The sequence below is a fragment of the Lepus europaeus genome, chromosome 5 (genome assembly GCF_033115175.1).
Source record: "Lepus europaeus isolate LE1 chromosome 5, mLepTim1.pri, whole genome shotgun sequence".
NCBI classification, from domain to species: domain Eukaryota; kingdom Metazoa; phylum Chordata; class Mammalia; order Lagomorpha; family Leporidae; genus Lepus; species Lepus europaeus.
In genome coordinates, this window is record NC_084831.1 from 36,617,301 (window position 1) to 36,643,174 (window position 25,874).

A 25,874-nucleotide genomic window follows, 5' to 3' on the forward strand; every position below is an offset into this window, starting at 1 on the left:
TCTAGTTGGAATTCCTGACCTTCAAATATGTCAACTGTAAGACTGAGATAATAGGCCGGCGCCGTGGCTCAACAGGCTAATCCTCCACCTTGCGGCGCCGGCACACCGGGTTCTAGTCCCGGTCGCCCCTCTTCCAGGCCAGCTCTCTGCTATGGCCCGGGAGTGCAGTGGAGGATGGCCCAAGTGCTTGGGCCCTGCACCCCATGGGAGACCAGGAGTAGCACCTGGCTCCTGCCTTGGGATTAGCGTGGTGCGCCGGCCACAGCGCGCTGGCCGTGGCGGCCACTGGAGGGTGAACCAACGGCAAAGGAAGACCTTTCTCTCTGTCTCTGTCTCTCTCACTGTCCACTCTGCCTGTCAAAAATTAAAAAAAAAAAAAAAAAAAAAAAAAGACTGAGATAATAAAAACACCTACTCTGTAGGAATACTGAGAATTAAATGAAATAACATTTGTAAAGGGTTTAGTATATTACCTACCACATAGTAGAATCTTGGTATTTTCTTTTTCCAAGGAAAATGATGATTTGGACTTGGATTTGAAACTGGTAGTCACCTTGTGATCAAACCATTACTTTCTTGGAGCAGGCATTTGGACTAGCAGTTAAAATGCCAGAGTCCCACATCAGAGTGCCAGAGTTTGATATATGCTTCCTGCTAATGCTGGCTCTAAGAGGTCACAGTGAAACTGGGAAGACCAAAGGAGGCAGCTGTGATGGCTCAGTGATTACGTTCTTACGACCTACATGGGAGATCTGGATTAAGTCCCCAGCTCTTGGCTTCATCCAGCCCAACCTAGGTCACTGCGGGCATCTCGGGAGTGAACCAGCAGATGGGAGCTCACTCGCTCTCTCTGTCTCTCTCAAACCAACAAAAAAATCCCACATAAAAAAAATCCCACCTAAAACAGGCATTGTGGCGTGGTAAGGTAAACCACATATTATATTGTCAGTCTGAGTCCCTGCTGCTTTTTTTCCAATCCAGCATTCCTGATAATGCACCTGGGAAAGCAGCAGCTGATGGCTCAAGTGCTTGGGTTCCTAACTCTCATCTGAGAGATCTAGACTTCACTCTTGGCTTCAGCCTGGCCTACCCTGACATTTATAGCTATTTAGGGAGTAAACCAGTGGATGAAAGATCTCTCTCTTTCTTTCTCTCTCTCTCTCTCTCTGTCCTCCCTGTCTCTGACACCTTATCTTTCAAATAAATAAATATGTAAATCTTTTTAAAAAGTCAAAACCCATCACTTTCTTGGAGTTTCTGTTACTGTGCTGTGGCAGAGTATCACATTCCATATAATCAATGAGTTCTGTTTCTTTGATCACATCACCCTCTTTTTCAAGGAAATCTGCTTCTTTTTCCTCAGGGTTGCCTACGTGACTGTGCCAGATAATTTCTCAACCTCAACTTAGCAATAAGAGTGGTGGTAGTGCTTAATTTAAACATCCTTTGGGATGGAGCTATATCCATGGATGGAGGTATATTCAGATACTATTTAAAGTGTCTCAAAATCAAATAGAAAAGTTTTAAAAGGCCATCTTAGCCTCTGTTTCAGATATTAACTGAAAATGAAGATTCATTTTTATTGGTTCAACTTTTAAAACATACCACAAAAAAGAAACAATACTATGTAATAATGGTTTTTAAGGGGATTATAGTATTAGTAACATTTATTTTACAGTTTTAAATAACTATTTATTTATTTGAAAGGCAGAGAGAGAGAGAGAGAGAGAGAGAGAGATCTTCCCTCTTCTGTTTCACTCCTCAAATGCTTACAACAGCTAGACCTGGGCCAGGATGAGGCCAAGAACTCAGAATTCAAACCAGGTTTCCCACATGAGTGGCAGGGACCCAAGTACTCAAGCCATCACCTGCTGCCTCCCAGGGTGTACATTAACAGGAAGCTGGATTTAATGTGGAACTGCCAGTGTCCCAAGCAGCATCTTAACCACTGTGCTAAATGCCTGTTCTTATTTTACAGTTGAAGAAGTGTACTTTTGGTGCTGGTGCTGTGGTATAGTGGGTAAAGCTGCTGCCTGCAGTGCCGGCATCCCATATGGGTGCTGGTTTGAGTCTCGGCTGCTCCACTTCTGATCCAGCTCTCTGCTATGGCCTGGGAAAGCAGTAGAAGATGGTCCAAGTCCTTGGGCCCTTGCACCTGAGAGATCCGGAAGACACTCCTGGCTCCTGCCTTTGGATCGGCTGTGGCCAATTGGGGAATGAACCAGTGGATGGAAGACCTCTCTCTTTCTGCCTCTCATTCTCTTTCTGTGTAACTCTGACTTTCAAAGAAATAAATAAATCAAGAATATAAAAGTGAACTTTTTATTTACAGTGAAGAAAAAGATTTTCGTATTTAACATTCCCAAGTAGAAAAGAAGAGCAAAAAGAGGCCATTAAATTTGGCAAATAGAACTCTTGGTGACCTTGGGAATGGTAAAATCAGTAGGATAACAGGAATAGAAAACAGATTGGGTGAGTTGAGAAAGGCTCAAAGAAACAAAATGCTGAGCCGGTGTTTAGCACAGAGGTTAAGCTGCTATTTGAGATATCCACATCACACAGTGGAGTGTCTGGGTTCAAGTCCCAGCTCCATTTCTGCCTCTAGGATTTGGATCCCACTTTTCCACATGGGAGACTTGGATTCAATTCTAGGTTCTTAGCTTCAGCCTGGCCCAGCCCTGGCTATGGTGGGCATTTGAGTGAACCAGCAGATGGAACATCTCTGTCTCTGTCTGCCTTTCCAAAAAAAATAAGTAAGTAAAACAGAAAGATACCATAAAATAATAATAAAAAAGAATGTGTTACTCTAGTCATGTAGGAGTTTCTATTTTCCAGTTATATAGATATGAAAAAGAAGATTTCCTAGAAAGCAAGTACAAATAATTTCACCAGCAAGTTAAAAATGAGCTTCTGTGTTATTAATTAGGTCCTTAAGAATTTGTTTCAAAACACCCTGAGACTATCACATTTCTTTTTTTTTTTTTAAAGATTTATTTATTTATTTGAAAGTCAGAGTTACACAGAGAGAGGAGAGGCAGAGAGAGAGAGAGGTCTTCCGTCCGATGGTTCACTCCCCAGATGGCCGCTCCAGCCAGAGCTGTGCCGATCCGAAGCCAGGAGCTTCTTCCAGGTCTCCCACGCTGGTACAGGGGCCCAAGGACATGGACCATCCTCCACTGCTTTCCCAGGCCACAGCAGAGAGCTGGCCTGGAAGTGGAGCAGCCGGGACTAGATCTGGCACCCATATGGGATGCTAGCGCTTTAGGCCAGGGCATTAACCTGCTGTGCCACAGTGCCGGCCCCAGAGACTATCATATTTCTAAGAAAGAGTCTAAGCAAAAAATTCTGCAGTTGCCTACAAATAGCAGCATTCATGGACTGCTAAAAGCATTCAAAAGCATATTTTTTCCAAGTTAAAAGTATCAAGAATGCTAAGCAATGCTATTATAGAAGTTAAAATTATATATAATTTGTATATGTTTAATATAACTCTCACTGATTTATTCTTCTCAGTTAAGCATTAGTACTTTATATATATTGTCTCATTCAATTCTCCCACTCTAAGGATCAGCAGGGCTTGGTTTTACTCTAGAAAACAGAAAATGGGGAATCAAGGATGATCCGGCATTTTTTCTTCTTAAGCAACCTGATATATCATGATGGTGTGTATTGTGCTGGGCCAACAAGAGTAATTCAGACTTTGGCAGGAAAATTAAGGTTCTTTGATGGTTATACTAAGCTTGAGATTTTTTTTAAAGATTTTTTTTTTTATTTATTTGAAAGTCAGAATTACACAGAGAGATAAGGAGAGGCAGACAGAGAGAGGTCTTCCATCTGCTGGTTCACCCCTCATTTGGCTGCAATGGCCCAAGCTTCACTGATCCAAAGCCAGGAGCCAGGAGCTTTTTCTGAGTCTCCCATGCGGGTGCAGGGGTCCAAGGACTTGGGCCATCTCCTACTGCTTTCCAAGGCCATAGCAGCCTGGACTCTAACTGGTGCCCATATGGGATGCTGGCACTGCAGGCAGCACCTTTACCGGCTATGCCACAGCACTGGCCCCAAGATATATATATATATTTTTTTCCAGAAATGGTGTGCAGCAGAACACAGCCTGGAGTTCAATGGAAAGGTCAAGGCTAGAGACATAAATCTGTCTTACCTGCTCGTGGGTGGTATTTAAAACCATGTGACTGAATATGATCACTTAGAGAATGCAGACAGTGAAATGGGTGCTGTGAGGTACTCTATATTTAGAAGAGTTGAGGACAGGCCAATTAGCCTTGTAAGGGAAATCGAGATAAAGTAGTCAGGAATCAGGAAACCAGGTGTCAGAGAAACCAGCAGAATAAATTTCAAGAAGAGTATGGTTAATTTTATTAAGAACTCCTAAAAGGTTAAGAAAGATGAAAACTGAGAAGAGACCATTGTATCTAGCAACATGGAAGTCACTAGTGGTTTTTATGAGTTACTTCTGTAGAGTAGCTATGAGCAATGGAAACTGAACTGGACTGGGTTCAAAAACGAATGGAGGCGAGCAAATGGAAAATGTGACTGTAGGTAACTTTTTTGAGAAGTGTTGCTTTGGAGGGGAAAAGAGAAATGAGGTAACAGTTGGAGGAGGGCAGTTGGAGATCAAAGGAACTTTTTTCAAACGTTCGAGATTGCAAACATTACAGCATATTTGCATGCTGGTGGGAATGACCCAGTATCAAGAGAAAAATTAATGATATGGGGTCGGTGCTGTGGCGTAGCGGGTAAAGCTACCACCTGCTGTGCTGGCATCCCATATGGGTGCCGGTTCGAGACCTGGCTGCTCCACTTCCCATCCAGCTCTCTGCTATGGCTTGGGAAAGCAGCAGAAGATGGTCCAAGTCCTTGGGCCCCTCAACCTATGTGAGAGACCCAGAAGAAGCTCCTGGCTCCTGGCTTCGGATCGGCACAGCTCCGGCCATTACAGTCAATTGGGGAGTGAACCAGTGGATGGAAGAGATCTCTCTCTCTGCCTCTCCTTTCTCAGTGTAACTTTGACTTTCAAATAAATAAATCTTTTAAAAAATTAATGATACTACAGAAAGGAGATAAGTATAAGAGGAAAGCTCTTAGAAAAGGAGACAGGATAGAACCCAGAGCAAATATGTAAGAACTGACCTTCTATGGGAACAGAGACACTGTACAGATTTTAAGAAGACAAAGAATATGTATATAGAAATGGAGAGGTTAACAGATTTGTAGATGAGGAAATTTCATGTCTGATTGCTTCTATTCTCTCTAGCTCAGCAACTGAATGTAGTGAATCTGTTTCTCTTTGCTATATTTGTAGTTCCTACAAATTCTGCCTAGGCCCTTCCCAGGTGAACAGGTCTTTTGACAGGTAAGGAGCCCTTAAAGTCATTAAGGAGGCATAAATGCACTGTGCTCCAGCGCTGACCAACAAGGGCTTCCTTTAGGGAAGCATTTCTCAAAAGTGTGGTCTTGGGATCAGCAACATCAGCATCTCTTATGAATTTGTTAGAAATGCAAACTCTCAGGCCCCATCCAAACCTACTGAATCAGAAACTGATCTGTTTAAACAGATACTCCAGGTGATTCTGAAAAGTTTGAGAACCAGTATCTTAGAATGATGAGGATTTCTTGGAAGGCTGATAGCCCAACTTCTTAGATATGACAATGTCAGAAGAAAGAGCTTTTCATAATGAACTCAAGTATATGACAAAAACTTTAAAAGTACTGGGAGCTTGGGGCCCGGCGCTGTGGCTCACTTGGCTAATCATCCACCTGCGGCTCCGGCATCCCATATGGGCACCGGGTTCTAGTCCCGGTTGCTCCTCTTCCAGTTCAGCTCTCTGCTGTGGCCCAGGAGGGCAGTGGAGGATGGCCCAAGTGCTTGGGCTCCTGCACCTGCATGGGAGACCAGGAGGAAGTGCCTGGCTCCTGGCTTCGGATCAGCGGAGTGCCGGCTGTGGTGGCCATTTGGGGGGTGAACCAAAGGAAGGAAGACCTTTCTCTCAGTCTGTCTGTCTCTCTCTCTGTAACGCTACCTGTCAAATAAATAAATAAAAAATCTTTTTAAAAAAAAAGTACTGGGAGCCAGCTCTGTTTACTCACTCTCATCTACTTTTGTCCCAAAGGCACAGCATAATTTAGTGATTGGTACAGAAATTACTCTAAGACATTCATGCTGCAGATGAAACTGACTGAAGAAGGCTAACTTCAAATTCTTAAGGAGTATGCAATTAATAAAAAGATAAAACAAGACAGAATTGAGGGAGATGTTACTGGGGATGTTTGACTTAGAGTCAGATTAGGGTTCCAGTGTTAGAGCTGTGTTACCCTAAAGGAAATAGTTAACTTTTCTGAGCTTAGTTTCTCATCTAAAAACATGGAGATGCTAAACAGGAAGGGACTCCGTGGAAAGGAGCCCAGGCCTACAACTTCTTTTGAGAAAAGAGTACATAAGTGGTTCCTAAGCCTCCATGCATTGTGTTATGTGACCCTAGAAACTTGGTTGTAATTAGTTGGACAAGGAGCTACAAACTCTATTTTTATTTTTTATTTTATTATTATTATTTTTTTTTGACAGGCAGAGTGGACAGTGAGAGAGAGAGACAGAGATAAAGGAGCTACAAACTCTATTCCCATACTGAAGTGTGGCTATGTCACTGGCAGAAATAATTTTCTGTAATTCCTTATTTTATTTTATTTTTGACAGGCAGAGTGGACAGTAGAGGGAGACAGAGAGAAAGGTCTTCCTTTGCCGTTGGTTCACCCTCCAAAGGCCGCCATGGCTGGCGCGCTGCGGCCGGCGCACTGCGCTGTTCCGATGGCAGGAGCCAGGTGCTTCTCCTGGTCTCCCATGGGGTGCAGGGCCCAAGCACTTGGGCCATCCTCCATTGCACTCCCTGGCCACAGCAGAGAGCTGGCCTGGAAGAGGGGCAACTGGGACAGGATCTAGAACCCGGTGTGCCGGCGCTGCAAGGCGGAGGATTAGCCTACTGAGCCGCGGCGCCGGCCAGCCTTATTTTATTGTGTTACCAAAAGTAACCATATGTTTCCTAGAAATAAATACACAAACACTTCACATCATTGTTAAGAGAATTAAATGAAACAATGTGAGAACAATATTTAACACAAAAACTGGAACGTAATACTCAAAAATGTAGCTAGTCATTATTATTGGCAACTCCAAAGCCATTAGTTCCCCAATGATACAAAAAAGGCTAAGAACATAAACCAAAACCTAGACTTACCAGCCTTAAAATAATCAAGTACAGATCCAAAGTTATTAAGTCTCATCCCTGAGGCTTTCAGCCTCAAGACTATAAGATATATGCTTCAGTCCAAGAGAACTCACTAAAATTCCAAGCTACTGTATTGTTCTGTGGTATTTTGGATGAGCAGAAAGTCTGCTGCTGCTTTCTGGGTGAGCTACACATGAAGGAGCTGTAATAAAACTTTCAGAATGTTAAAAATTAGAACATTTTCCATATAACTCCTAAATGGCTGGATGGTGAGTTCAGGGTATGGAAGTCTGAGAGTAAGGAGAAGAGTTGAGTATTAGCATTGCAAAACTGGGGAATGGTCAAAAGAAATAACGACCAAAGAGAACAGAACTGTCTCAATGGGGGAGAGTCTAGAGACCACTCAGGAAACCATATTTCTAAACTAATCTAAAATGCCCAAGGTTTTCAATCAGGCTAGTGGTGATGGGAAATAAAAAGAATTGACAATAAATTACAATTTAAAGGTCAAGGAGTCAATGAAGTTTGTGACTGGATATAGGGGGGAAAATAAGCACTTAACAGTCGGTTTGGTAGAGTAAGGAATGCCAATACCACTTTCTTTGCCAAAGAGTTCATTTTGGATTTCTGTTTAAATGGTCAATGGGAAGCTGCTAATAAGGGATTAGAACTCAGCTGAGTGGAAAGAAGATAAGTTTGAGATCACTATATAAGTAAGCTCTGAAGCCAATATATTTAAAAAAATAAAAAGTTCTTAAGGAGTACAGAGAAAGAATAGAGGGTCCACGTCTTGGAAATGGTCGTATGTCTAGAAAGCTGACTAGGATTGATAGAAAAGGACAGACTTAGGGAAGGAAACAAAAGTGAGGCTGGTGAGTATTTGGAAAGCCAGGCTATAGCCATGCAACAGAAGCACAGTGAAGAGGTTTTTCTCTCAGCAAAGCTCCCATGTAGTAACACCTGGAACAGAATGCTGATGTCAATCATGAAGCACAATGCTCTAGAAGCAACAAAAATGAGGTCAGAATTACTCTGCACAGCCCCTGTAGAAGCTAAATCTTCCATCAACTGGACTTAGCTAGATTCATGCAATGATGGATGAGAAATATTCACTAACACTGTTGCCATAGGGCAGGCTGGTAAGACGTAGCACTTGTGTGAGAGATGAGGATTTACCTAGCTCATCCCAGAGCTGCCTGCACTTGTCTGTCATGCTTGTTCCTTGTTGCCTCCAGAGTGTGAGTCGTGGATCAGCCATAAACTGCTCGGTTATAAGCGTCAGCATCCTGGCTCCATTGGAATCTCTCATCCGCAGCATCTCTCGAACCTGACACAAAAGGTGGGGCAAGAGAATGGTGACTGCATGACATAAAGGAAGAACAGGGCAAGGCAATGAAGTATCTGAGAACAACAAGATACCACTTCATATCCCTTATCAAAAAGTCAGACAGTAACAAGTGTTGGCCAGTATATGAAGAAATCAGAACCTCATACCCTGTTGGTGGGAATGTAGAATGAGCAGCCATATTGGAAAACAGTAAGGCTGTTCTTCAAAAGGTTAAACACAGAGTCACCATATGATCCCTCAATTCTACTCTAAGAGGGAAACATGTACAAAAATATACATGGGGCTGGCATTGTGTCCCTGCTAATTTGCCTAGGAAAGCAGTGGAGGATGGTCTGAGTACTTGGGCCCCTGCACCCATCTGGGAGACCCAGGAGAAGCTCCTGGCTCCTAGCTTCAGTCTGGCCCAGCCCTGGCTGTTACCATCTGGGGAGTAAACCAGCAGATGGAAGATCTCTCTCTCTCTCTGTAAAAAACAGCTCTGCCTTTCAAATAAATAAATAAATGTTAAAAAGAAAAAGCTTCTGGGAAAGCAGTAGAAGATGACCCAAGTAGTTCCACTGACATAGGAGACCAGGATGGAGTTCCAGGCTCTTGGTTTCAGCTTGGCATTGTGGCCATTTGAGGAGTGAACCAGTGAATGGAAAATCCCTCTTTCCCTGTCTTTCTATTTGTAAGTCTGCCTTTCAAATAAATAAATAAATATTTTGTTGGTGTTGTTAAACTTTTTTATATTTATTTGAAAGATAGAGTTATAGAGAGGAGAGACAGAGAGAGATCTTTGTGCCAGGCCAAAACCAGGAGCCCAGAGCTTCTTCCAGTTCTCTCACATGAGTGCAGAGGCCCATGCACCTGGGCCATTTTCTGCTGCTTTCCCAGGCACATTAATAGGGAGTTGGATCAGAAGTGGAACAGCTGGGTCTTGATGCTGTTGTCATAGATGGCATTGTTACCCACTACACCACATGCTGGTCCCAGTAAATAAATCTTAAAAACAAAGAGTATTTACAATAGTATTACTCATAATAGTCAAAAGGTAAAAACAACCTTAATGTTCACCAACAAGTGAATAAACAAAATGTGGAGTATCCATACAATGTACTACTATTCAGCCGTAAGAATGAAGTACTTATTTAAGTAATAACACAGATGAACCTTGAAAACCTTATGCTTGGGGCCAGTGCTGTGATGTAGTGGGTTAAAGCCCTGGCCTGAAGTGTTGGCATCCCATATGGGCACCGGTCCTAGTCTCAGCTGCTCCTCTTCCGATCCAGCTCTCTGCTATGGCCTTGGAAAGCAGCAGAAGATGGCCCAAGTGCTTGGGCCCCTGCACCCCCATGGGAGACCCAGAGGAAGCTCCTGGCTCCTGGCTTCGGATTGGTGCAGTTCTGGCCATTGTGGCCATCTGGGGAGTCAACCAGCGGATGGAAGACCTCTCTCTCTGTCTCTACCTCTCTCTGTAACTCTTCTTTCAAATAAATAAAATAAATCTAAAAAAAAAAAAGAAAAGAAAACCTTATTCTAAATCCAAGCAGCCAGTCATGAAAGACTATAAACTATGTGATCCATTTATATGAAAGTCTAGAACAGAGAAATCCAAAGGGATAGAAAGTAGATGAGTGACTTTTAGGACTGGAGGAGAATGATGTGATCAAAGAAATAAAGGAGTATTAGGTAAGGCATCTTTTTCAGATGATAAAAATGTTCTAAAGTTGACTGTGGTGATGGCTGCATATATTTGAATTGCACACCTTAAATACCACTAAATTGCATACTTTAATGAGTGAATTGTATGGTAAGTGAATTATGTTCCTAATGGTGTTAAGGGTGGGAGAAAAAGAGGAAGGAGGCCTGCTGTGAGATTTCTCCAGTTTCAAAATACTAAGTCTCTTTAGGGACACTTTTGCAACTAGTCCTCAAGGCTTGGTTGGGTACCTTGGTTTCAAAGCAGAGAGAAGATGGTTTCTTTGCTAAACACCCCAGCAATGCTAACTCATTAGGGACTGGAGCAGAAGGAATAGGACCACCAGGGTGAGAGAGTATGGCTCCCTGGATGCAATCCGCTCAGGTCAGCTCTGACTAGCCCCTCTCACCAGGTTTCAGGCACTCAGTATAGCTAGGGTCAAGTGAGTTAGATATAATGCAAGATGCCAGAATTGTGGTGACTCCAGTTTACTTAAGAAAGTTTTTTAAAAAAATATCTTTTCATATCTTACCTTGGCAAACATTGAGTTGAGCTGCTTTCCAGAGCCATAGTAACCCCCCTGAGAAAGAAAAAGCTTCACTTGTTCTTTCACCTGTTCTTCATCCAAATGCCAACAGTTTTCATCATCAATGCTAGCCCCAGCTGTGGGATCAGGGGCACCTGTGAGAAATGGGAATAGTGAAATGAGTTCCCCGAGTTTGCAGGCTGCACACTCAGCTAGAGGGACATTTTACGAGAATGCTCAAATTTAATATGGGCTTATTCTGCTTTAATGTGGTTTTTGTCAACTGTGTGGACCTAAATAAATATGAGAGATCTAATACTAACTTCATGTTCACTAAGTCTCAGCTGTATTCTCTCCTGAAGTCTATGAATACCATCCTGGGTAGAAAAGCCTAGAAGCAAACACACATGGGAAATTGTGAAATATACTTGAACACTTGTCTTTGTCCCTGTTTTCTAGTATAACTCCTAAAATCCTTGGAATCTTCACAATGATGCATCTTTTTGCTAGCCAGTAAGCTGATTGTCAGCTGGCAATCTCTGGATAGCTTCAGGATAGGGGGTGGGGAGGCACCAAGGCAGGATTAAAGGCTGGAACTGTCAGCCTCACCTTCCAACCTCTGGGAAGAGGAAAGAGGCAGAGGTTAAGCTGTTTTCCAGTGATAAATGATTTATTCAATTGTTCTTATGTAATGAGTATGGTGAACTTCCAGAGAGCAGAACATGTGGAGGTTCCTGAAGGGTCGTATGCCAGGAGAGGGTATCAAAGCTCTGTGCCCTTACCACATGCCTTACTCTATGCATCACTTCATCTGTATTCTTTGTAAGATCCTTTATGATTAACTGGAAAATTGAAGTAAAATGTTTCCCTGAGCTTTTTTTTTTTTTTTTTTTTGACAGGCAGAGTTAGACAGTGAGAGAGAGACAGAGAGAGTTATAGACAGTGAGAGACAGAGAGAAAGGTCTTTCTTCCATTGGTTCGCTCCCCCAATGGCCACCACAGCCGGCGCTGCGCTGATCCGAAGCCAGGAGCTGGGTGCTTCCTCCTGGTTTCCCATTCGGGTGCAGGGACCCAAGCACTTGGGCCATCCTCCACTGCTTTCCCGGGGCCATAGCAGAGAGCTGGACTGGAAGATGAGCAACCGGGAATAGCACATGGCGCCCCAACTGGGACTAGAACCCGGGGTGCCGGAGCTGCAGGCGGAGGATTAGCCAAATGAGCCACGGTGTTGGCCTCCCTGAGTTCTATGAGCCACACCAGCAAATTAATCAAACCCAAGGAGGGGGTGTGAGAACACTGATTTATAGTTGGCTGGTCAAAGGCACAGATGAAACAACCTGGGGGTTGAAACTGGCATGAGAAGTTGGTGGCAGTTTTGTGGGACTGAGCTTTCAGGCTGTAAGTGGATGCTATCTCTAGGTATAGAGACAGACAGCATCAGAATTGAATCAGAGGAGGCCAGTGCCACTGATGTGGCATAGTGGATAAAGCTGCTGCCTGCAGCACCAGCATCCCATATGGGTGTTGGTTCACGTTCCGGCTGCTTCACTTCTGACCTACCTCTCTGCTATGGCCTGGGAAAGCAGTGGAAGATGGCCCAAGTCCTTGGGCCCCTGCACCCGTGTGGGAGTCCTGGCTTCAGATTGGCTCAGCTCCGGCCATTACTGCCAATTGGGAAGTGAACCAGCAGTTGGAAGACTCTCTCTCTCTCTCTCTCTCTCTCTCTCTCTCTCTCCCTCTCCCTCTCTCTCTTTCATCTTTGCCTCTCTGTAACTCTGCCTTTCAAATAATAAATGAGTAAATAGAATTGGAAGACAACCAGCTGGTGTCCACTGTAGAATGAATTTTCACTTAGTATTTTGGGGGAAACCCTCACATATTTGGTCGCAGAAGCATTCCGTGGTTCCATGTTGTGTTGACAATACAGTAAGAGAATCTGAGTTTGTTATTCCTTTATATGTTTCATACACAACATGAAAATGGTACAAAAACATTTTTTTTTTTTTTTGGCTAGGAGGATGGCATTCATTTTGTTTTTCTACAGAATTCAAATGTAACTCAAAGTGTCCTTTTTTTTAATTTGGGAAGCAAAGACAAGAGACAGACAGAGAGGGGGCTCTGGTTTGTTACTTCATCCTAAAATGCTTACCATAGCCAGACGTGGGCTGTGGCTGAAGCTGAGAGCCAGGAATGCAATCCAGGTCTCCTATGTGGGTAGCAGGAACCTAATTGCTTGAGCTATCACTGCTGCCTCCCAGGATCTGCATTGGCATGAAGCTGGAGTTAGGAGCCAGTGCTGGGAATCAAACCCAAGTACTCCAAAGTGGAATGCAGCTGTATTTTAACTGGGAGGCTAAATGTTTGCTCCAAATAGTATTTTAAAATTAAAAAAAAAAAAATCTTCTTTGGAGCCTGAGTTGTGGCACAATGGGCTAAGCAGCCACCTGGGACAGCTGCATCCCATATGGGAGTGCCTGGTTCAAATTTGAGCTACTCCACGCTCCCATTCAGCTTCCTACTGATGCAGCTTGGAGGCAGTAGAGGAAGGCCTAGGGACTGAGGTTCTTGCCACTCATGTGGGAAACCAGGATAAAATTCCATGCTCCTTGTTTCAGCCTGGCCTAGCCCCAGCTATGGTGGACATTTGGTGAGTACACCAGTGGATGGAAGATTTCTCCCTAATTCTCTCTCTGCATTTCAAATAAATAAATGAATAAGTAAATAAATGAATAAATAAATCTTTTAAAAAAACTTCTTAGAGCATAAAAAATGATGTTCTTAAAGTTAATCATAAAACTGCTTCCTAAAGCATAGTCACAGTTGCATACGGGATGATATATTTTCATAGATACTCAAACTATTTTTCATAGCTCAACTAACGACAGTTAGTTATTTGCACATCCTTCTTCCCTTGCAGTCTGTTAGCTCCTTGCTCACAGTTGAGCCCTTAGATGAATTCACAGCTAAATCATGTGTAGTACAGTGCTGGTAATGAAACAGGCACTCCAGAGATATTTCTGGAATGACAACTGAATTGTCTCTCACCCTCTTATAGACAAAGTCCTATGACAGATTTTTAGAAACCTGCCTCCAAATGACAATACACCCTAACTCAACACTCTGTTCGTGTAGTCATGCAATAGGTTACAAATTCATGTTATGTTTTGATCAGTCTACTTTTTTCCTTTTGTTTCCCTCTTGCTGCTTAAATGAAATCTGCATCTTTACAACAAAGCTATGCTTCTGTTAAACTATCCTAGTGTATCCTAATCTCCAGGGAATTAAAAAGCCTTCATTCCTAAAATACTTATTAACACAAAATACCACATAAATAACACAAAATGCTTCCTTTTTTCACGTTTTATTCTAAAAAGTTCTGATCATACCACTTCTCTGCTCAAAAGTCTTTAGTTGGGGGACAGCATTGTGTTGCAGTGGGTAAAGCCACTGCCTGTGACAATGGCATCCCATGAGGGTGCTGGTTCAAGTCCCAGCTGCTCCACTTTCTATCCAGCTCCCTGCTAATGTGCCTTGGAAGCAGTGGAAGATGGCCTGAGTGCTTGGGCCCTTGCTATCCATGTCGGAGACCCAGATGAAGCTCCTGGCCCCTGGCTTTGTTGCAGCCATTTGGGGAGTAAACCAGTGGATGGAAGATCTCTCTCTTTCAAATAAATAAATAAATAAATAAATAAATAAATAAATCTTTCTTTAAAAAGATTTGAATAAAATATTTTTAAAAAGTCTTCAGTGAAACGGGGCCATCAAAGAAGGAGGTACCTTTCTCTGAAGGGAGGAGAGAACTTCCACTTTGACTATGATCCTATTGGAATAAGATCAAAGTCAGCGAACTCTAAAGGCTTCCATAGCCCTGGCAACTCATGACTAGAGCCTAGGGAGATTACTGACGCCATGAACAGGAGTGTCAAATTGTTAAGTCAGCAACAGAAGTCACTGTGTACTTACATCCCATGTGAGATCTGTCCTTAATGTGTTGTCTAATGTGCAGTGATGCTATAACTAGTACTGAAACAGTATTTTTACACTTTGTGTTTCTGCGTGGGTACAAACTGATGAGATCTTTACTAATTATATACTGAATTGATCTTCTGTATATCAAGATAATTGGAAATGAAAAAAAAAAACCTGGTGTTAAATTGGAAATGGCATAGAAAATAAATTAATTTTTTAAAAAAAATATTATGTAGGATCTCTATCTTTAATGTGCTGTACACTGTTATTTAATGCTATAACTAGTACTCCAACAGTATTTTTTTTCACTTTGTGTTGCTATATGGGGGCAAACTGTTGAAATCGTTACCTAATATATACTAAACTGATCTTCTGTATATAAAGAGAATTGAAAATGAAAAAAAAAAAAGTCTTCAGTGATATAGTATTACTAAATTAAGTCCAAATGCCTTATAGCTTGGTATTCAAGGCCCTCTATATTCAGGTCCTATCTTTCATTTCTAGTCTTGTTTTCTCTTTTCTTACACTAGTGATCCCAGAAGTCAACCACATTTCCTCATGACTTCACTTATGCTTTTCCCTTTGCTTCCCTCCTCCCTCTGATCTGTTCTTTGGCCAAAAGTCAATAATTCTCATTGACAAAACTGCCTCAGCTCTACAATCAGGGCCACACTGAGAACTCAGTATACAGAGAGGCCAACATTGCTGAGGTTCAAGAAATTGCTTAGTTCATTTGGCAGGAGGGGGCTCTCTTTTAGCCTCTCACTGAATTAACCATATATTATTGCCACCTGAGAAGTACCCATCTCATGCTGATATGCTCAGCATACAAAGGCAACAATACCCTTCTGTTGCATTTTGTTTTATATTAGAATTGTGCATCTTTAACATATTGCCAATTAAATTGAAAATTTTTAAGAACAGGGATTCATTTTAGTACCTCATAGTGCCTAGCTCATTATAGCATTGAGTTAATATTTACAGAATGAACAAATATATGTCTCACCATCTAGATTTAAGCTTTAGGTGGGAAATATTATATAATTATATATATTTGCTAAGCTTCAGGTGGGAAAAATATTATGTCCTATCATAAATATTTGCTAATAACTATGTATTGAGTGCTTTCTTCAAGGTAAAGGCTAAGTATTTTTCATATATATGTCCACTACAATATATGCTTTTTGAGGGCAGAAATTGTTTTGTCTGCTGATATATTTGTAAAAAAGTACTTGGTACATGGTAGATACTTGGAAAATATTTGTCGAATAAATTCTAAGGAACCTTAATAACAATTCTATCAGATGGTATATTTACCCTAATTTTAAAATGAAGAAACTAAAGTTTACACATGGTATCTGAACAAATGAAAAACTTAAGGTCAGGATACATACAAGTTTGTCAGTCTCTCTCCAAAGCTTGTGCTCTTCACTATAAAGTTATACCTTTGGCCTCCAGCCTCAAGTGAGGGTACTTCAAAAAGTTCATGGAAAATGGAATTAAAAGAGATTGCATACTTTTGATGAACTTTTTGAAAGCCCTTGTACTGCTGTGATTCACTGGCTATTTTCAGAATCCTTGAATGTAAGTTGATGCTGTACCTGAATATAGCCAAATCCTACTCTTTCTTGGCCTACTATACCATACAGAATATGAGATTAGTTAGAATAATGCACTTTTCCCATGGTGAAGATAAGGGTCTCATCAGTATAAGAATGCTTGGATATAAATATACAGAATAATCACTCGGCATTTATGTTCAAAATGCAGATTATAGAGTCTCATCTCTAATGAGTCTAGTTTTCAGTACTCCTTGAAGACAGGAATGAGATAAACTAGATTAAACAAAGCATTTCCAAATATTTTTGAGCTAAGGATGGAGTTAAGGCACCAGAAGGCAGTTGGGGAAGATCATAAATTCACATTTGTATATGTTGATCTTAGGATATTTTGTTAATGTGAAATAGTTGAGTAGAGTCTAAAGCTTAGAAGATTTGGGCTGGAGAAATAAACCTGTGAGTCATAGTATATGGATGACATCTGAAGTTAAGGATGTAGCTGAGACAGCCTACAGAGATCAAGTAAAACAAGAAAAATTAAAAACCTAAGATTAATCTATAAGAAATGTTAATATTTAAAGGTCAGATACAAGAGGGTACAGTATTTAGGACTGAATGAAGAAGAGCACAAATCATTTTAAGTAGATAAACTGGGCCTGGACTTCACAAACATACTTTTTTGGTTGCTACTCTCTAAATCTCAAACAAAAATATTTTTTTAAATAAAGTATTTATTTTTATTTATTTGAAATGAAGAGAGAAGGAGAGAGGGAGAGGGAGGGAGGGAAGGAGAGAGTGAGAATGAGAGTGAGAGTGAGAGTGAGAGTGAGAGTGAGAGAGAGAGAGAGAGAGAGAGAATATTTTGCATCCACTGGTTCACTCCCCAAAATGTCTGCAATAGCCAAGGATAGGCCAGACCAAAGTCAGAAACTCCGTTCAGGTATCCCACATAGGTGGCAGGAACTCAAGTACTTGAGCCATCATTTGCTGCCTCCCAGGATGTGCTCTTGCAGGCAGATGGATCAAAAGCAGAAGAGCTAGGACTTGAACTAGGCACTCTGATATGGGATGAGGACATCTCAAGCAGCTTTATCACAAGGCCTGCTCTCAAATCTTTCTTTAAAATTGCTTTCATTTACGAATAACATAAAATTTAAATGTCCCTATATATGTCCACTGGTTTGTATATTTTAGTCATCTTATGAAAAGAGATGAGTACAAAACTATTTACCTTCAGTAGCAGTAAAGTGGACCTAGTCAATGTAAATGACACTTTAACATTATATTCTGAATTCTTCCTTGTAATTCTAAGAGAAATGGTGACAGGTAAAGATAAAATGGAAAGGCCATCATTATAAATAAGTATGAAACAAACCACTGTGGAGGTTGAGGTCTAAATTAGCATTGAGGAGCTGGCTTGTAATGCAGTGGGTTAAACCATTGCCTGAGACACTAGGATCCCATATGAGCACTGGTTTGTATCACAGTGGCTCCACTTTCAATCCAGCCCCCCCTGCTAATATGCCTGGGAAAACAGCAGAAAATGGCTTGAGTGCTTGGGACCCTGCAACCCACATAAGGGATCGGAATGGAGTTCCAGGCTCCTGGCTTCAGCATGGATCAGTCCCAGCTGTTGCAGCCATTTAGGGAGTGAACTACAAGGTTGAAGATCTTTCTCTCTCTCCTCTAACTCTGCCTTTTAAATAAATAAATAAATATTAAAAAGAAATTAGCATTGAGACTATACTATAAGATCTGTCCTGAGAGACTCTAAGTTTGAGGAACCAATTTTTTTTCTTAAACATCCTTTTAAAAATTATAAATATATATTTACTGTAGAAAACAAACTAAAGCATAAAGAAAACCCACCTAAAATTCAGTAAAGTATTTTCTTCCACCCTTTTGAGCCATAAATATAAGGATGTGTGTACAGATTGATGAATTATCACATAATGATCAGAACTGTGTAATGTATTCAAGTTAAATAGAATACTACCACTACTCTATGCCAAAATATTTATGAGGTAGAAATTGGGTTGATTTAAGAACACATGATCATTTGGATAGAATGAACTGAGTAAGGTTAAGTGATTACAGCCCCAGAAATATCTCAACCTTTAAACATGCAATAAGGCAATAAAGAGAAAAGGGTGGATTTTTAACAGTGTAGTGAAAAGAACATTTTTACCGACAAAAATGTTTTACAATTACCATTCACTTGGTTGATTTCTGAGTTGGAGGAAAGAATCTCATCTGCCAGTTTCTGTGCAGTAGGAAGAACTTCAGTGTGATGTGCTGTGATTAAATATTGAATAAACTTTTGTAGCTGGTCCCTATTCATCTGAAAGAGGGTTTCTGAGATAGGAAGACGCAATTTGACTTGGTCTGGTTTTCGGATCCTGTAGAGTGAGAGTGCAACCACGTGAGCACAGTAGAATATGTCCTTGTTCCCACAGCCACATGTCACTGAAGTGATTTTGCATCGATCAAAGCTGATTGCAACTTTGTAAGTCATTGCTGGTTCTGAAGCAGTGGCGGGCTCAGTTACCGTACCACTCAGATGGAAGCCTAAGGAAACAAAGAAGAAACTGTGTTTATTGGTTCTGTAATAAGAAATTTAAAGATTTGCATTTTGAATTTCAATCCATTTAGAAACTATTCACCAAGCATCTCCTAAACACTGATAGCCCCTGCCACAGACACAAAGGGCAATGAAACTCAGGTATTGCTCCGAAGGAACACACAATCTAGAAAGACTTCTTAATCCTGGAGTCCATAAACCTCCTGAATTAATATGAAAAATGTTGTTTGTACCTTGGTATATTTTACTGGGAGTATAGCTTTTGTCATAGTCTAAAAGATTAATAAGGAACCCCAAACAAGTTAGGAACTCCTGTAGTAGTTGTAACCATTTGGGGAGAAGAAGTGAACAGACAATCTCTCTCTGTTCCCCTCCCCTCTCTAACTCTTTAAGATAAAATAGATATATATTTTTTAAAGATTTACTTATTTTACTTGAAAGTCACAGTTACACACACACACACATATACACACAGAGGTCTTCTATCTCTGAATTTTTGAAGACCCCTTGCATGCAAAAATTTCAAAACTTTTTCACACGAAATAAATTAATATTTTAATTCCATTTACCATGAACTTTTTGAAGTACTCTCATATATATTCATATATATATATATATATTCTACTCATTATGTTTCTCTGGAAAATTAATATTATTATTATCATTGCCATTATATAAGGAAACACAGGCACAAAGCAATTTAGTAACTTGCTTTAGGTTACTCTGCTAGTACATGGCAGAGCCAGGATTCACACCCATGTAGTTTAGCTCTGAAGTCCACAGTCTATTTTTTTTTTAAAGATTTATTTATTTATTTGAAAGGTAGAGCTACAGAGAGGCAGAGGCAAAGAGAGAGATATATCTTCCCCCTGCTGGTTCACTCCCCAGAGTGCCACAATGGGTGAGCTGAGCCGATCTGAAGCCAGAAGCGAGGAACTTCTTCCGGGTCTCCCACATGGGTACAGGTGCCCAAGGACTTGGGCCATCTTCTACTGCTTTCCCAGGCCATAGCAGAGAGCTGGATTGGAAGTGGAACAGCCAGGACTTGAACTGGTGCCCATATGGGATGCTGGCACTGCAGGTGACAGCTTTATCTGCTACACCACAGCTCTGGCCCTACCCATGCTCTATTATACCACACTGCCTTTGTATAATATTGTGTTACATGGCAGTCGATACCATATTTAATTAACTGAATTATAAACTATAAAACAATACCACTAGATATGTTAGGAAATAACTTTCAGGTTTATTAAAATTCTAAAATTTCAGTTTTTTATTTTTAAAAAATATTTATTTATTTTAAAAGAGTTAAAGAGAGGGAAAGACAGGGAGAGAGGGATGAAGGGAGGGAGGGAAAGAGAGAGAGAAAGAGCACGTTCTTCTGCTGGTTCACTTCCTAGATGGCCACAATAGCCTCTGCTGGGCCAGGCTAAAGCCAGGAGCTCCATCCGGGTCTCCCGTGTGGGTGGTAGGGGCACAAACACTTGGGCCATTTTCAACTGCTTTTTCCTGACCATTAGCAGGGAGCTGCATTGGAAGTGGAGCAGCCAAACATGAACTAGCCTTGCTATGAGATACCGGCATCACAGGTGGTGGCTTTACCTGCTGCAATGCAGTGCTAGCCCTATGGGTGCCGGTTTGAGTGCCGATCCAGCTCTCTGCTATGGCCTGATAAAGCAGCAGAAGATGGCCTAAGTGCTCAGGCCCCTGTACCCACGTGGGAGACTGGAAAGAAGCTCCTGGCTCCTGGCTTTGGATCGGTCCAGCTCCGGCCCTTGTGGCCATTTGGTGAGTGTACGAGCAGATGGAAGACCTCTCTGTCTGTCTGTCTGTCTCTCTCTCTCTGTGAGTCTGCCTCTCAAATAAACAAAATTTAAAAAAAGAGAAGATACAAGTTCCCCTTCTTCCCTGGCACCCCAATTATTTATTGAAAAAATAATAGTTGGCTATGAAGACCTGATCAGTTTGAGGTTTTTCTGTTGAAATTATGTCACAAGCTTCACTACATAACTTTCTTTTGCTTCATATCAGGAGACACACAATGCCTGTTTTCTCTTTGTTTGTATTGATCATTGGGTTCTGTTGTACTGATATACACTCATTAAAAAGTTCCTTTTTGGGGCTGGTACTGTGGTATAGCAGGTAAAGCCACCTCTGCAGTGCCAGCATCCCATATGGGTGCTGGTTCAAGTCCCAGGTTCAAGTCCCACTTCTGATCCAGTTCTCTGCTATGGCCTGGGAGTGCAGTGGAAAATGGCCCAAGTCCTTGGGCCCCTGCACCCATGTGGGAGACCAGGAAGAGGCTCCTGACTCTTGGCTTTGGGTAGGCACAGCTCCAAGCGTTGCAGCCAACTGGGGAGTGAATCAGCAGATGGAAGACCTCTCCCTTCTCTCTCTCTCTCTCTCTGTAACTCTTTCAAATAAATAAATAAATAAATATTTAAGTCATTTATGGTAACTATTTCATTGGAGGTGTTTCACTTTTAATTATTTAAGATTTTGACTCAATTTCTTTGACCCTTCATAACCAAATTTGTAAAACAAGGGGGAGAAAACTGTAAAGTGGTTAGCTTGGTGACTGTAATATGTGTGCTCTTAACAAAAAAAAAAAAAAAAAAAAAAAAAAAAAAAAGACAGAAATAATGACCACAAAAAGTGCTTAAAATTCTTGGGAAAAACAACAACTATTTCATAAAGTTTTTCCCAAATATCAATTTTGTGATAATTCTTCATCCACAGTTTCCTAAAATACACACATAAGAAACTCCCTACATATATTGTAAAGTCATCCTACATATCAGATATTCTCAAGAACTGGAGGCTCCTGACAGTCTCTTTATCATTGTATATGTTCACACTTCACAACTATGGGTGGCTAGGAAGGTGAGGGGTTAAGCAGGGATAAAAGGAAGCAACACACAGCGTTTACTTTACTAGTAGCTTTAGTAAGCCATGAAAGTCAACACCCTGGGCCAGCACTGTGGTGCAGCCGATCAAAGCCGCCGCCTGCAGTGCTGGCATCCCATATGGGCGCCAGTTTGAGTCTAGGCTGCTCTACTTCCCATCCAGCTCCCTGCTAATGAGCCCATGAAAGCAGCAGAGGATGGCTCAAGTCCTTGGGCCCCTGCACTCATGTGAGAGACCCGGAAGAAGCTCCTGACTTCAGATCGGCCCAGCTTGGCCGTTGCAGCCATTTGGGGAGAGAAGCAGCAAACAGACGACCTCTCTCTCTTACCTCTCTCTGTAACTCTGTCGTTCAAATAAATAAAATAAATCTCCTTTTGTCAACACCCATATTTCCTTCTTTCCTACCACCTTTCATTTTGATGCATAGACGTCAAGGATGGTGGACCTTCTAAGGAAAATAGGCAATCAGGCAGCTGCTTCTCTATGGTCCCATCACTTTATATACAAGACAAAACAAACACACAAAAAATTCTCAAGTTTTTTACTGCTAAGCAGGCTCTGAATAAAGTACCAAATCCTTTCAAGGAGCTCCTGTTAAGCTTTGCAAGCAGTGTGTTGCCAACAACTTCCCCCCAACCTATCCCCATTCCCCTATAACAAAAAGCAAGCATTGCTTTAAAGAAAAAATGTTTCATTTCAACTTTGCACTCTGTGGCTTAGTTAGCATTCCTACCTGCTGGCCTCTACACTTTTGAGAAATATAATAAAATCATATCCCAGACTCTTCTGCATTACAAATCACAATAGCTCTGACTTCACTTCAGTTTCTTGCTTGCTTGCTATCTATCTATCTGAAAGTCAGAGTTACACAGAGAAAGAAGGAGAGGCAGAGAGAGAGAGAGAGAGAGAGAGAGAGAGGTCCTCTATCCACTGGTTCACTCTCAGATGGCCGCAACGTCCAGAGCTGTGCTGATCCGAAGCCAGGAGCTTCCTCTGGGTCTCCCACACAGGCGCAGGGACCCAAGGACTTGGGCCATCTTCCACTGCTTTCCCAGGCCACAGAAGAGAGCTGGACAGGAAGTGGAGTAGCCAGGACTCAAACCGGTGCCCAAAGGGATGCTAGTATTGAAAAGGCGGCTTTAGCCAGCGCCGCGGCTCACTAGGCTAATCCTCCGCCTTGCGGCGCCGGCACACCGGGTTCTAGTCCCGGTCGGGGCGCCGGATTCTGTCCCAGTTGCCCCTCTTCCAGGCCAGCTCTCTGCTATGGCCCGGGAGTGCAGTGGAGGATGGCCCAAGTGCTTGGGCCCTGCACCCCATGGGAGACCAGGAGAAGCACCTGGCTCCTGCCATCGGATCAGCGCGGTGCGCTGGTTGCAGCGCACCAACCGCGGCGGCCATTGGAGGGTGAACCAACGGCAAAAAGGAAGACCTTTCTCTCTGTCTCTCTCTCTCAGTGTCCACTCTGCCTGTCAAAAAAAAAAAAAAAAAAAAAAAAAAAGAAAGAAAGAAAGAAAAGGCGGCTTTATCCGCTATGCCACAGTGCTGGCCCCTTCACCTCAGTTTCTAAGAAAATCGTTAGCCTTCCATTAAACACCTGCTATGAGTTAACCCCCTAGCAGCTTGTCATCCCTAACTGTGCCTGCCTGTGCTTAAAAATGTACAGCAAGAGATGTGAGAACTTCAACATCAGCAAAAAATCGCTAAAAATCCAAGAGCTGTTCTTAGGTTAAAAAGAGTTCTGCTGGGGCCGGCCCTGTGGCGGAGTGGGTTAGGCTGTAACCTGCAGTGCTGGCATACCAGCTGTTCCACTTCTGATCCAGCTAATGTGCCTGGAAAAGCAATGGAAGATGGCCCAAGTACTTGGGCCAACTGCACCCGCATGGGAGACCTGGAAGAAGCTCCTGTTTCCTGGCTTCTGGTTTCTGCTTGTCCGAGCTCTGGATGTTGCAACCATTTGGGGAGTGAACAAGAGGATGGGAGATTTTTCTCTCTCTCTCTCTCTCTCTCTCTCTCTCTCTCTCTCTGCCTCTGCCTCTCTGTAACTCTGCCTTTCAAATAAATAAATAAATCTTTTTTAAAAAAGAATTGATACTCTAGCTAGGGAGACAGATATTGAACAATAATTAAGTAACAATAATTACTTAATTTTAATTGTGTTAAGTACTATGAAAGAAAAATGCAGAATGACAGGTATATAAAAGGAGGTCCCTCACCTGACAAAGAGACAAGGGTGGTAAAGATGAATTCCTTGAGAAAATAACATTTTGAGCAGAATTTTATCAAATGAGTAGGAACTAATTAGGTGAAAAGATGGGGACTGGCAAAGTAATGGTAAAAGGGACTCCAGGTAGAAAAAATAAAGAGAGAGGAAGAGAAAAGTATATGCAGAGGTGCTGAGGCAGAGGGAGAACATGGAATAGTCAAAGAGCAGAAAGACCAGTGATTGGAAAGACAACAGGAAGGGGTCCAGTGTCATACATGAGGCTTGAGAGGCAGACAGTCATTGCTCTGGGATTTATCCTAAGCTCCTCTGCTCAATATCCAAAACGTCACTAAATCCTGGGAATTCTGCTTCCTAAATATGTGTCCATTCTAGTCTTCTCCACCACCTCCTCTAACACTGCCTCATTCAAGAGCATAACACTTTCTTGCCTGGATTAGCTAATCTTCCTGCCTCCAAGTCTTATTCCCTCTACCCATCTTCCATAATATAAGTAAAAAAAAAAAACAAAAAAACAAAAACAAACAAACAAAAAACAACAACTTTCCAAAAGGGCAATAAAATGTCATTGCTACAAAATGATGACCTATTTATCTGCTATTCCTGGTGGCTGACAGAGTCTGCATCAGAATACACATCTGTAAAAATCTGTTGAACTCAGCTGCTTAAAATCCTTCAGTGGTTCCCCACTGATTAAAGGATAAAGTAAAAACGTAGGCAGGGGTCAGTGCTGTGGCTAAGCCTCTGCTTGGGCCGCCAGCAACCCATATGGTCGCTGGTTCTAGTCCTGGCTGCTCCTCTTCCAATTAGCTCTCTGCTAGGGCCTGGGAAAGCAGTTGAAGATGGCCCAAGTGCTCGGGCTCCTGCACCCACGTGGGAGACATGGAGGAAGCTCCTGGCTCCTGGCTCCTGGCTTTGGATCAGCCAAGCTCCGGCTGTTGTGGCCATTTGGGGAGTGAACCAAAGGACTGAAGAGCTCTCTCTGTCTCTCCCTCTCTCTGTAACTCTCTCTCTCAAATAAGTAAATAAAATCTTTAAATAAACCTTATGATGTGGCTTCTTTCCATCTCTTCAGACTTGTCCCCTATGCCACACCTGCTGCCCCACTTCTCAACACATTAGTCACTAAACTATTTGCAGTTTCTTGACATTGAAGTGTTTTCTCAATTTTCTGAGCCTCTAGGCCTTTGCATGTGATATTCCCTATCCCAGGCAAGGCCTTCTCACCTCAACTCAAATGATACTTACTCCGGGATTCTTCCCTAATCTGTTTGGAGAACAGGTTAAGCGCTTCTTTCTAAGCTCTCATTTTTCTTTAGTCATATCTCTGTAATCACACTTGATGTCAATGTAATTAATACTTTTATTTGTCTTTTCCACTAGTGTGAACTCCTTGAAACCAGGAGTTATGTCTCTTTCAACTCTACATTTTCATTAGTCATATTGTAAGGGCTTAATAAGTGTTTATGGATAACGATTAAATGAACACTAAACTGAGTCTTTAATTTACATATTCATTGCTATGATTCACAAATTAAGCATGCTTATAAAATTCCTAATTTTGTGATTAAAAGGAAATCAGCCAGTAATTAAAGGACTTTACTGGGATAGTGAATAGTGAGAAAGGTAACCATAATCTGTATAAAAGCTAGTAACATCAAAGTGTTATTTTGTACAATTCATATTTATACCTGAAATGGACAGCTGTTATTTTTCTGCCAATTTTTATAGCCTATTTTTTTTTTTTTTTGGACAGGCAGAGTGGATAGTGAGAGAGAGAGAGACAGAGAGAAAGGTCTTCCTTTTGCCGTTGGTTCACCCTCCAATGGCCGCCACAGCCG

General features: G+C 41.8%; 1 protein-coding gene across 5 annotated transcripts in view; it reads right to left on the bottom strand.

Annotated features, from left to right (window-relative positions):
• ZSWIM5 (zinc finger SWIM-type containing 5) overlaps nt 1–25,874 on the bottom strand; it is a 210,615-nt gene that overhangs the window by 46,723 nt on the left and 138,018 nt on the right. For all 5 annotated transcript variants that reach the window (XM_062191178.1, XM_062191174.1, XM_062191175.1 and 2 more), the window contains 3 exons: nt 18,533–18,889; nt 10,800–10,948; nt 8,415–8,565 (listed from right to left, as the gene is read on the bottom strand). In XM_062191178.1, coding sequence (XP_062047162.1) covers nt 8,415–8,565; nt 10,800–10,948; nt 18,533–18,836 — 604 coding nt within the window. In that variant the 5' untranslated portion in view covers nt 18,837–18,889. The remainder of the gene's footprint in view (nt 1–8,414; nt 8,566–10,799; nt 10,949–18,532; nt 18,890–25,874) is intronic.